Raw genomic sequence first — 13045 nt, 5'->3', positions numbered from 1 at the left:
TCTCTGACAGAGACAATGGACGTAGGTTATTATAAAATTTCACAGAAGACTCTCACCGCAGCACTGAACATAACTTTGCAGGCAGTCTTTGCAGCCTACGGCATTCCCCCATCACCATTTAGGCTTATGTTATCTTTTTTAAGTTTACATCTGGATTTAAGTCTGCAGGAGTCAACACAGATGCAAAATAAATCACAAGCCTTCATGTCTTGTCACTATGACAATGATACCACAGACACAAAAGAAACAGTTGTTTTTATAGTGTTCAATTAACACTGTTAATTAGGCTTAGGCTACTATGATTCCACTTTTGTATTAGGCCTACTGCCTTGCAGGGTCCCCACTTACACAATTAACAATGTCTCTACTGCAGCAGGAAAAGTTACTTCACTAATCTCTGCTCTTGACACGTACTGTATTGTGGGCATGTTTTTGTGAAATGGAGCCCCCCCACCCCCCACCCTGTGGAACTCAGTGTGCCCCTGCCTGCAACTTGGAGTTTGGCCCTATTGGCAGACAGTGGGGGAATGATTTGTAGTCACATTGACATGCTTGGATGATTTTTTGGAAATATGGGCATATTTTTTAGGCCGTAACAGTCAGCCCTGCAGTTCAATGAAACTAATTTACATGTAAAAACTAAAGTAAACATTAAGAGCACACAAAACGCTACAAATTTTCAGGAGATGGCCATCTCCAAACTTTGTGTCTTTCTTGTTAGCCCAAATATTTTCTCCATTGTGTCCTATTAGCCTACAACATTATTTAATGTACACACTGGAGTAACATTGGCTAAGCAAAAAGGTGAGCACATGCATTTTCTCTATCTCAGCAATATAGCTCAATATAGGCCTACACAATCCTCCTGGGAAAGTTTTGATTTCCTTATATTTCCCTATTCATCTTTGTCTAATCTTTGTCTAATTTTGTCTTTTTCAAATGGAGATAAATTTAGAAGAATGAAAGTAGCCTACACCTGAGTGAAAACCAGAGTTTTTAGTGTAAAAATGAATAATCAACCTTATTTTTTGTGAATGTGTGTGTGTGGGTGTATGCGCCTTATTTACATATTTCGCTGGCTGGCAGAGGTGGTGTTGCCCTTTGCACATCTCCGATGGAAAGGGCAGCCATGCTCCAACATTGACACAATTGATATGTTTGCAGAGACAGAAGAGAGAAAGATAGCAGGCAGGTGGATAAGCAGAGGTTTATGAATCAGGTTTACCCTGTCAGTGGGGGCAGACAGTTTAGAGTGAGAGGTGAGAGTGAGAGATAGAGATCCTAGAGGGAAATAAAAAGGCAGCCAAGTCACACAGAGGACAGATTATAGAGCTTTGTATAAACTATCTGTGTCATCGCAGGTCTTCACAACAGGTAATTGTATACCTTTTTTATCCTAATTTACTTCTCTGACATAATATCAACAAACTGACACTTCTTGACTTTTCTCTACACGGCAGTGACCACGCTGAAAGGTTTGGCCCTTTAGCGTGAATGTTGCTTCAAAGAGCTTAATTGATTAATTAAGGCAATTAATTACACTGGGAGTGACCAGCCACTAATTTGAATTGAAAACTCACATAAGGTGGATTAAACTCCCTTAATTACTTCAGTAAATCAATTTTGTTGAGGCCCTTCAAGTGGTGAGACAGGAGACTACTGTGTAAAGTGATTATGAAGCGGTATAAAGAGGTTATTTCAGCCAGTCGGGATTATCATGGAAAAGTGACGACTAACACCAAATGTTCTGAAAAGGTCAAACTAATTACATAGAATGGACAGGTGGCATATTGCAGCAGCAAATCCACTATTTCAGTATCCATGTAGGCCTACTCTGCTTCATGCATGACTATTGTTTGAAAATATACTAAGATTAGCTGCCAATCATTTATGAATAGATTTGCTGGATATTACTCATCAGGGGAGTGTGTGCTTGTGACTGAGTGAGTGTCAGTGTTCATGTATTTACGCATAAATGTCTTGGTCAATTGGTATTTTAGAGAGAATGACTGAGCAAATGATGCATGTTGGGCCAGAGGGAGAGGCCAGGCAAAAACAAAGACCAGAAAAAGGGGAGAGTAAAGCAAATGCTAACAGTATGTTGCCACCCGGCTCAGTGCTTGTTGCTCTCTGTTTGCATGGTGCTCACATCCTCAGTGGCGAAGTTCTGTCAAGTCTGGTCTGGCCTGACCTTTTCACTCTCCAGGCACGTTTACAGCTCTCCAATACCTATCAAAATATCTACTCTCTCAGTGCCCGTCTCTCTGCCCATAGCATAAACTTGCATTGCATTCTATGGACTTCCATGTACTTGCTCATTCTCTTTCTAACACTTTTTTATTATTCTGCACAACATCCTATGCTTAATAACAAATGCATCAAATGGGCCTGGGTACCAAAATTTGATTACAAGTAGAAACAGAATCAAAAATGGCGGGTACTGGGTAGCCAAAACAGAACATAAATGGGCGCCAAAACAGAACATAAATGGGCACTCCAACTCTACGGAGAGTTGCAGCATGATAATTGAGTTCTATAGAGAAAAGTGATGGAAACTATAGAGAGTGGTCTGAATGAAACATAATTCAATTAATGGTTACTGTAAAAACAATCGACTGAAGGAAAATGACTTACCAATCATTTGATGCAAATTAAATGGGGAAATAAAAGATTGTCTTCCTAAGAAATTAAGTTTTTATCTGTCTGTCAATATTGGTATAAAACTTTGCTGATGTATTTTCAGAGCAGTCACTTACAGCGTCCAATCACTAATAGATTTTCAATGACAGAGAAATAAGAGCGGTGAATTATTTCGAGATTTAGAGCATATCAAGGAGCGAGCATCACGCAGCAAGGAATCATCACTGGGACAAGGAACTTCACCTGTAGTAACTAGGCCGCACCTTTGAAAGAAGTCATTCTGCAATTTTTGCTCAACATGCTTGATTTTGCAACAACATGAATGGCTGAAATAATAAAAATGAATTTAAATGAACAGGATTAACCTCAAAATTTCCTTTACCTTTTGTCACCATGTTCTCATGTACAATGCATTCCTTCTGGTCTTCGCCTTTCCCCATGTTTGACCATTCCCTTTACAATATAAGTGAACGCTGTAGAGCCAGTCTTTGCCGAAAGAGCCATGGGAACATACAGCAGGGCAGGGGTGGCAACTACTGTGGGCGTAATGAGTCTGTATTTGCATAAGCAGACATATATTTATCTTTAATATTTGATCTTTCACACCATTATCAGTAATGGCTTTTTAAATTGTGGTCAGATACGTTATTTGCCTTTAACAGTTCTCTTCTCTCCCCCCCCTCTCTTTTATCTCCTCGAGACATGGAATTCATGTGGCTGTATTCCCTGTGCCAGTGCATCCTATCTGTAGCGTTAATCGTAGTGAGTGTGCGATTGTGCATAGCAGTCAGTGGCGGCCAGGGAGGACCCCAACCTGGAAGCGTCTCACGCTGTCTTCGACTGTGCCTGGGCTGGGTGGGGGCTGTAGGGGGTGCAGTGGATGTCCCTTTAACCGTGTTACTCAACCTGCGAACCTCTCAGTGTTTGTACACCTGCATAACCTTGGTGTGTTGCCCCATGCTGGTCAGGCAGTTTACGATGTTCCTGATGATGCTGCTTACACTAGACACCCACCTACAGCATCACTTGGCAGAGAGGTGAGTAAAATTCATAATAAGTATCAAAATCCTGTGTGTGTGTTTAAGTGGAAAAGCTGTCTGTGAAATATTTACAAGGTACAAATATCAATTAAGATTGGTACAATCTGAGAAAAATGAAATAAAGCATCACACACTGAATTAAGATCAAATCAGTGCTTTTACACTTTTTGTACGTGTGGGAGAGGGTGATATGTGGGTGGTAAGTAGCAACACTCTCAAGAGTGCTCTTAGAAGAAAATCAATATAGGGTAACAAAAAGAAGTAAACATGTCAAGATCTTCCATTGTACGTAACATTGATACATCAAAACAGACTGTTTTCCATCTGAAATACAAGTGTGTAAATATCAGTAAGAGGCTCTTAGATGTTTGATTGACAATGACCTAACAATCTAGTCTTTCAGTGGAAGAGAGTCAGTACTACCTTTTTTTTCTTTTCTTTTTTTTTTTACATCAACTTCAGTTGCTTTGTGCCAACCAGGTAACCGGCTGGTGTAAGTAGGCTGGTATTTTTGTGCACTTCATCTCAGATCAGTTGTCAAAAACAGTCATCTGCGGTTAGCTTGCTCACATATTACAGCTGTTAGAGCATTCCCCTACCCCATATTTTTATTGTGAGACATGAGTTTTAAAGTAGTTTAGGACTGTAGGAACAGTGCAGATACTCATGTGGATGTCTTTCTATAATCTAAAGCACTGGGGAGCAGTCTTCGCCAAAAGTTAATTTTGAACATTTCCACACCTTAATGTCTTTGTGTGCCAGGTACTCCACAGTGGTGACCCGTCGGCGAGCTCTGTGCGTGGTTCTGCTGTGCTGGGTGGGCTCTGTTCTGGCCTCCTTTGCGCAGTTCATCGGCTCAGACGTCATTGACACCTGGAGAAGTGGCAGCTCTGGTCCAGGCACAGCTGGCCTAGGGCTGGGGGGCAACTGGACGACCTCTTTGCCTACCTCCTCCCCACCTCCTAAGTACCACCATGACCGCAAAGTCATTGGGAAGTACCTTCCATACGGAGGCTTCCTGTCCAAGTTTTATGTGGAGGACATGCACAACTTCACCTATGCTGAGATTCACAGCAGCCACTGGGGAGTGTGTGCCCCTGACACTATTCTCAGTCCCCAATTCTTAGTCTATGTTCATGGGATGACAGTTTTCATGCTACCCTTGCTTTGCCTGCTGGCCATTTACCTTGACCTACTATGCATTAAGCCCAGGAAGTCTCCTTTTAGTGATGCAGACCCTCCAAAACATGACTCCTACTGGGTCCGTTCATTGGCTCTGTCTCTTTCCCTTTTAGTTCTGCTGTGCCTGCCTATCCACATTATGCATGCCCTCATGCTTTTTACCCCCAGTACCAATCTCCCTGCCTGGGCTCACGCAGTTACCCTGTTCCTCTTCCAGCTGTACAGCCTTGTGCCCCAGATCCTCTTCACTCCCCCCAGGAAACAAGTGGGGGACAAACAGGCAACGTTTCCTCTTTCTGTTCCCAGCCTTCCACCTGCAGTAGCCCTGTCCAGAGGAAAATCTGTCCATATGGCCCTGTGCGAGGCAGTGCAGGCAGCTCCGTGGTCTTCAGCCAAGCGCTCCCTGAAAGCCAAAGTGTGCCCAGAGGTCTAAATTCCTGACACAATGGAAGTTGTGAGCAGTTGTTTGAATTGTAAACCATTTCATCAACAAAAAGCTGTTTAATAACCCCCCTTGAACAATGTTCCTTATGTTGACTGCACAGTGTTTGAAACAAAAGGCTAAGCACTAAAAAAAGAATAAATATATGTTTGTTGTTGGCTTCTTAACTAATCAGCAACCCTGTGCACAGACGTTATGAATAACTCACAAATGAAAAGGCCAGTTAATTATCAGGTCCCACACCAAATGTCAGTGAGAAAATTAAGTCTCCAGATGATGAGAACCATCCTGATCACAGATGTCTGTTTTCTTTGACTGTTCTTCCTATGGGTGTTATCCTAAGCCTGTTTTAAGTCTCTGCTAAGCCAACCAGCAGTAATGTAGATGTATGAGTGACAGCGTTTAATTAAACATCCAGTAATAACATAGTGGTCCAGAGAGGACACAGCATTGTAGGGAAACATAATTAACCTGGTTATGACACAATCTTCATAGCTGTTTTGATTAAACTTGTAAATACAATGTGATGCTCTCTTGTAATAAAAGGGCCTTGCTCACACTAATTGGATTGTTCATCTTGAATCGTGTTGGTGTAAGAAACCACTGATGGAGAAAAAAGGAGAAATCCATCTCTTTCTGCATGGAACATGCCCATGGCAGTCAACATGATTTCTCTCTCTTCTCTGTGCCTCCCTTGATCACAGACCTGTTCCTTCTCTCTAGTCATCTCAGAGTTTAGATTTCTTGCTGGCTCTTTCGTGTTACCTAATCATTTTCCAGCTCTTTATACTGATCTAATGTCAGTTTTTTTTTCTTTTCTCACTCACCATGTATATTATTTTTCTGCTTTCCATCTTGCCTTCATGTATGAGTACACTGTCTTCTGCAACTATCAAAAGAAAAGAAAAGAAAAGAAAGAAACCCATGCAGCTTCCCTGGTGCAGCTGCCCATTCAATTGTTCTGTCTGCCTGAAAGCTTCCTGATTATGCTAGGCCTCGACACACTCAGTCATCTCAATCAATGCCTCCTGCTATGCTGCCGTTCTGTACACACACCTCCTTGCTTCACTCTGACCAATGAACGGACGCTGTCCTTGGGTCACTTGGGTTGACTGGATGGATACAACTGTGTCTAATCCATCACGTAGCGACCGGGAACATAAAGATAGAGTTTGGATGGAATGTGATATTTACTATAACTCGTAGAAATGAAATACGACAGCCATATATTGGGTCATAAATGGGAAATTTTCTGATGTGTACCCGTTCCAGGATGTTAATCGGTAAAACTACCATCAGAGCGAACTGTGTGAGTTATTGACGGACTTCTTGCAGTCATTATTGGTCAGATTATGGTACATTCACTGCATGTCATAAACGCATGGGGGAACACAACTAAGTGTTGCCTGCCTTGTCCCTATCTCATTTTTGCTCATGTCTATTGATCTGATAATCACCCTCCTGTGATCATGGTGGTGCTCTGGTTGTCAGGAGGTCTAGCTGCTGGACTGTATCATGGCTATGATCAGATAATAGCGATTTTCCCAGAATGCACCAGTGTAAGCATAAAAAGTATGACTAATTAAGCGACATTTAACCCTGTGAATTTGAATGTGATTAAAATATTTCTCTGAAACTAAAACTAAAGTAAAGTTTTTTGAGGTTTTTTTTTTTTATCTGTGTGGAGAAGCAGAAATAACTATATCAAACACAACCACACTGTGTTTGTCCCTTGGGAAAACAGCTGATGTGACACCTTTGTTGAAGGGCACACACTCCTGTTGTGAGACACATAAAGCAACAATATTCTCTGTTTTATTACCCATCGACCACAGAAGGTCTGATAGCAGGAACTACCTGTGCTACCCTTGCGTCATCATAAACTGAAGATATGTCTACTGTTGACTTGTGTAGATGCGTGCGTGTGCGAATTGTTTGTTGGCCAGAGTGTCAACTCATGCTCGTGGCGCCTGGCAAGTCCATTACTTTGATTGCCGTTTGACAATCTGTCTTTATGACAGGCGACCGTGGAGCCTTGCCATCGATGGAAGAGAAACACATCGATCTATCACCCCGCGACCTCCGGCGGCTTTCAAATCTAGCCCTGTGCACAGATGGACATGTTGAGTGCTTCTCGACAGAATCGGGTATTGATTGCGTGGAAGTTAATGGCAGAGTCATATTTTTCTGTGTGCATCCGACTCAACCCTCCTGTCACCCTTTCTTCCCTGCTATCTGTTCTTATGATTCATTAGAGGCACCACAGAACCTTCTGTTTTGTTTATTCTATTTATTCTGAATGAGCTGCCAGTGCTCTGCCGCCTTCATCTTTATTTTCCCACCTATAACTCCACTATTCCCCATTGATCTAATCATATGCTCAGTTTCCTGTTCTCTTTTCACAGGATTTCAAAAACAGCACCTGCTAATTACAGAGTAAATACATCCAAAAACCAGTCTGATCCCCAAGGTTATTTTTGAATTCTTTTTTATTTTGTCGTGCTTTGTATCTTTCCCCTATAAAGAAATAGTTAGCTATATATCAACAATGACACATGGACTCTAAAATAAACAAGAGTGAAAGACAGGAGAAGAGACGACTAGGCACAGGAGACGAAGAGAGAGAAAGACTGGGAAAGAGAGGAAAGGTAAGAGGAAGAGAGTGAAAAAAGACAGCAATTTCTCTACAGTAGAATCCAAAACAAAACATGGGAAGTGTACATTTCTTTAACATTTACAATTATAATAATAACAACGGCAATAATAATAACAGTAACAACAATCATAATTGTTCAAATAATAATAATAATTAATAAAAAATCAATAAGACCTCTGGTTTCTCATAAAGACAAATGATTTTTTTTTTGTTCTTTTCTATATTTTCTTTAAAGATCACTGGACAGTAGTTTGTTCGGCTTTGCACCTCTATAGGCTAATATTCTGTGTTAGTATAGTTGCTTCATAATGCGTTCAATAGTAAACTGTTTTCTTATTTCTTAAAAGTTTCATTTAATTTATGTAGCAGTTCTTTTTTTTATACAAATAAGGAATTCGGAGATATGTATATTTGTTCTGACAACATGTTTACTGTACTGTATGAATGTGTGCATGTATCTGCATATGTGTGGTAGCATTCAGAAAAAATATCCATCCATTTTATATTCCCATTCATTCCTTTTGCTATCGCTCCCCTTGCCCTTCTTAATAAGACTTTTAAACCTTTTTATCCTCTTAATGACATTCTAAAATAATTAAGCTTTTCTTTAATGCCTTCGCAAGTCATATTCCTTTCTTCTTTGTCGGGAACTCAGCCCAACACTAATCCTTTCATTATTAGGAGCCAACAAAGGAGGAGCGATTGAGGAGGGGGGCAGACAGAGAGAACGAGAGATATAAGGGAGAGGGGAGAGGATGTAACAGGTGAGCGACGAGGAAGGAGATGGAGAGTAAATTAAAAGAGAGGAGAACCACCTTTCCCTCACTGCTGGTACATGGGAGGATCCAAAAAATACTAAAAGCTGATTTTTTTTTTGTTCACGAGTTATTGGCAGGCCACCCACCAGGGATAGCAAAACAGGACAGTTAACTTGTTCATAAAGTATGGATACTTCCCGGGACTCTGGGCTTACACACTCCAGTGTTGTTAGGGAATTATAGATGAGATGTGCTCTGTAGGCAAGATGCTTTGGCAATTCAATTTTTTTTTTTTTAATTTCAATTTTGCTAGCACTGGGTGCTCAGTAGCTCCAGGTCACTCCTCCACCCCCCTCCTCTCCTCACACGCTGTTCCCGCTGTCTCCGGCAGTTAAGGATTGAGCTTTGTGAAATGCATGGTTTTCTTCAGGCATGGAATTACAGCAGTCATCTGCCCCTAATTCCCCCTCCACTTTGGCAGCTGCATGGGGCAGAATAACATTTTTCTTTGTGCTCCCCGCTTCCCTCGTGATCAAAAATAATCATGGTATAATTTCGTTATTTTCTATATGCAACTCACCCTCACGCCCCTCCCACCCCCACTCCCTCCCTCTCGCTCGTTTCTCTGACTTACAGTATATGGCACAGTCGTTAATGGCTGGTGGGTCTATAGGCTCTCTTTTTTCTCAATCTGTCTCTGGGTTCAACTGTGTATGTGTGTGTGTGTGTGTACGAAAGATATGGGGTGGAATGGGATGGGATGGTATGGGATGGACTGGCTGTGTGCAGTATCTGTATACAGTCGTTTTCAGAAGGCCGCCTGTTATGGCGCATTGTATAGTGGTACACGTGTTTGTGTATGTGTGTGTGTGTGCGTGTGTGTGTGTTGCTGTATATACTGTATATAAGGGAGGAGACAGGGAGAGGGTGGGATAGGGGTTGAGGTCAGAAGAGAAGGGGACAGGGAAGGAAAAAGGGCTACAGTAGGTACTCCTTCTTGCCCTGGCTGGCGTCGTTCCCATTGAGGAAGGCCTCCTGCACCTCACCATGTTCATCCAACCCACTGGCCTCATGGGTAAGATAGGAACCTAAATAAAAAGAGAGAGAGAGAGAGAGAGAGAGAGAGAGAGAGAGAGAGAGAGAGAGAGAGAGAGCAAGAGGGACATTGGAGGGGAAGGTTAGGCGGCAAAGCGTCATGATCACTGCAGCGCCATGCAGAATTATCAAAACAATCAGCGCTAATATTATCAAGTACCATACCTGTGACAGATTAATTCATTAGTTAAGTAATGTTAGGTCAATACCAAGCAAGAATAGGCTCTCGGGTACGGTATGAGCCTATCGGTGGATATTAAAGGTAGGTGATGGAAGTGGGAATAGAGGAAGAAGAAGACGAAGGAGGAGATGATAGAGAATAAAAGGCGGGGAGGGAGGAGAGATTGGCAGAAGAGGGTGGAGGGAAGGTTAGGTGCAAGTGAACAATGGCACATTTACGTCACTCAGAAGACCTATCAAACACTTTTTAACACCCCTTAGGTCTGTATGATTAATGAGCCGGAGCAGTGCAGGTTAGAGGGAGCACGGCCCGCTCAAGTCATCTTCCTGCTGAGGGTGTCCCTTCACTCCAGGGGTGAGTGACACTCTCATTCTCCTTACTGCAGAGGCTGACTGGCATGCTGACAGTCACGGCAGGCCGAAGACAAAGCCCTAATGGCCCTGTCTCAACACTGATTGGTTGTAATGGCCCTGTCTCTGTGCTGATTGGCGGTCAAGTCATACGGATTGTTGACTGACGGGTTGTCTAGCCATAGGGTAAGTAATGGCTGTTTGCAGCCTGCTACACTGTTCCCGGATCATTTCTTGGCAGCTCTGGCGCCCAGTCAAAGGCTGCCAAAATGAGGGCACTTTAAAAGATAGGGGATGCAGGGAGGCTGCTTTTAATAGATGAGCCTTGATACACTAACACCGAGTCATAAAACACGGGGCCACACCTACATTTCCCACCCCACCCTTTCTCTTCCGTTATCCTGGCCAAGGTCGTCCATCACGGACGGTGCCCGACTGGAGATGAGCATCCCATCCTGTCTGCTGTGTGCTGACAATTTTACACCTTGGTTTAAAATATTATATTCAGAGAATCTGGGTCTAAGTGTGCTCCAATGACTTTTTTTTACATCAATGTTATAAAAGAAAGTACAGAAATTAGATAATGTGTCTATGAAAAATGTGATAAAACGCTCTGAGTGCCAAGCCGTGTGAAGGAAACTTTTGTGTTGCTCGATACGCAAGTGACTGTGAGTGTAAATGTGTTACCTTTCTGTCGGACGGAGCACCAGATGGTGACAATGAGGACGCAGATGACGGTGAAAACCAGCAGTGCCAGAACGCCACCTATCACCGCATATGGCACTGCACTGTGAGTCTCTACCACTGCACCGGGATCTGTGAAACAATAAGAGAGACAATTCACGTCCATGGGTGGAGTGTGGCGTGTATAGAGGAAAATATGGAGATATAAGGAGAGAGAAGCGCAAGGTAAAGAACTGAAAGAGATAAAAGTGAGAGAAAGAAAGCACATTAAAACCCCAGCGTGGGAGAGAGTGCAGGGAACAAGACAGTGGGAAAGAGAAGTCAATATCTTCCACCCAACTTGCATTATCACCTTTCATCACCCCCCACTGCACAGAATGTCAGGCAGACATATCGGGTGAGAAGAGGGTGGAGAAATGAGGAGAGTGAATAAAGAAATAAGTATGTCAGCCTCTAAAAACCCTCTCCAGCCAAGCACCTGTCAAGAGCACAATGCATTTTGAATGAGGGGAACTCTGAGTGTGTTTACACCCCAGGTAGAGCAATCCTGGGAAATGAAATCAAACACTTCAGCACAAGATGAGTGAAGAGAGATAAAAAGATAAAGAAGTTGAATTCTGTGACATTTTGTAGTGTAACATTGCAAAGATGTATTTTTATGTCAACCTCTTCTTTTAATAGTTTACACACTTTAAAGGAAAGGACAACAACAAACAGAGGAATAGGGAAAGAAACTGTGTTGAAATGATTAGTCGATGAAGCAATTTGTCAACTGACACAAAAATGTAATGACAGCAATTTTAACAATTGATGAACTGCTTCAGTCATTTATCAACAAAGAAGCCGAATATTTACTGGCTCCTGCATCTGAGATATGAGAACTTAATGTTCTTTTCTTAGTGTATGATTTTTAAATCAAGTAATAGAATATAAACAGAGACAGAACATCACCTGCCAGCTCTGGAAAATTGCAATATTATGTTTGTTTGTTTTTTCTGACATTGACATTTCCAGGACAAAACAATTAAGTCATTAGTTGACAAAAAAAATAAATCAGTAGTTTAACTGTCAGTTAATATAGATCAAGCAGTAACACGTTTGTAGGCATATGTCGGTATACAATTTCAAAAAACAATAGGAGCAGGTCATTGAGTGTGGTGCAAGAGAAAGGAGTGGTTGCGTTTGTGAATATGAACTTAAATGAGGAGACAGCATCTGAGCTGCAGACAAGAAAAGGCTTTTTTGAGGGGATGGGTAAGGGGCTTGGGGGTTGTAATGTAAGAGCCAATAGGAAGCAAGGACACAGTGTTATTGATGCAGCTGTTGGACCTTGACAAAGCAGAATTAGAACATGAATCATTAATACAGTGTTAACATGGAGATCAGGAGAGAGCGATTTTAGAAGAGGGAAGCAGAGGAAGAGGCAGCCTTGACGACACTGCGGAGGAGAGTGAGCTCTCTGGTACACGTATTTCCTGGATAAGTGTCTCATTGAGCACTGTGACAAACTGCATGATCGAGTATTGGTGTGTATGCGTTGTGTGTGATAAACTACACATCTGTGCATCTGTGCACCCAGGACACAGCTATGATAAGATCAAGCAGCTGCCCCAGGCAATATTTCACAGGAGAACGGAAAAAGCAAAGCACTCAAGCGCTCCCTTACCTTTTTTTTTTTTACCTCACGCCACCCTGCGCTAAATCCACAGCAGCCCTGAGCACCACAGGAAAATGACTGACGGCATTCCAAAGCGCCTTGTTTCTCCCAGCCCCTCAGATGATACATCAGCATCAACTAAACGTTCAGCTAACTGTTCAGGAAGCCGCAGCTTTCTCTTATGAGTCTTTATGACATCTCCACACATGCCCAGCAGGTGAACAACCTTCTGGCTGCCACAGACGGTGGCAGCGGTAACAGAAGAACAAGAAGGATGCCCCCGCTCCCTTTTCGCTTCATCTCTCTCTTTTAAGACGCAGAGAGAGGAGACAGAGCAGCCAAAAGGTGTGGAAAGAAAGA

At 42.4% G+C, this 13045-nt stretch overlaps 2 protein-coding genes across 6 annotated transcripts in view; one reads left to right on the top strand and one right to left on the bottom strand.

Annotated features, from left to right (window-relative positions):
* The first annotated feature begins 3342 nt into the window (after window positions 1–3342).
* LOC146971705 (adenosine receptor A1) lies at window positions 3343–5298 on the top strand. Its single transcript, XM_085803310.1, has 2 exons — window positions 3343–3677; window positions 4443–5298. The coding sequence occupies exons 1-2, from the start codon at window positions 3343–3345 to the stop codon at window positions 5293–5295; spliced, it is 1188 nt and encodes a 395-aa protein (XP_085659436.1). The 3' UTR covers window positions 5296–5298.
* Window positions 5299–7775: 2477 nt separating this feature from the next.
* cadm4 (cell adhesion molecule 4) overlaps window positions 7776–13045 on the bottom strand; it is a 145673-nt gene continuing 140403 nt past the window's right edge. For 2 of the 5 annotated variants that reach the window (XM_085801127.1, XM_085801126.1), the window contains exons 7-9: window positions 11032–11160; window positions 9979–10056; window positions 7776–9806 (exon numbers count right to left, since the gene is read on the bottom strand). In XM_085801127.1, the coding sequence (XP_085657253.1) occupies window positions 10016–10056; window positions 11032–11160 (170 nt within the window). In that variant the 3' untranslated portion in view covers window positions 7776–9806; window positions 9979–10015. The remainder of the gene's footprint in view (window positions 9807–9978; window positions 10057–11031; window positions 11161–13045) is intronic. The other 3 variants (XM_085801124.1, XM_085801123.1, XM_085801129.1) reach the window with 2 other exon arrangements.

The sequence above is a fragment of the Trachurus japonicus genome, chromosome 16 (genome assembly GCF_045865225.1).
Source record: "Trachurus japonicus isolate A0001 chromosome 16, Traja_1.0".
NCBI classification, from domain to species: Eukaryota; Metazoa; Chordata; class Actinopteri; order Carangiformes; family Carangidae; genus Trachurus; species Trachurus japonicus.
The sequence above is the reverse complement of the archived record's forward strand: the minus strand, read 5'-3'. Positions and strand labels throughout refer to the sequence as shown.

What these genes read in the sequence shown, in the direction of transcription:
- LOC146971705 (XM_085803310.1), top strand. Translation starts at nt 3,343, where the DNA reads ATGGAATTCATGTGGCTGTATTCCCTGTGCCAGTGCATCCTATCTGTA. An exon ending in CAGCATCACTTGGCAGAGAG is followed by an intron (nt 3,678 to 4,442) that starts GTGAGTAAAATT and finishes TTTGTGTGCCAG; the next exon opens with GTACTCCACAGTGGTGACCC.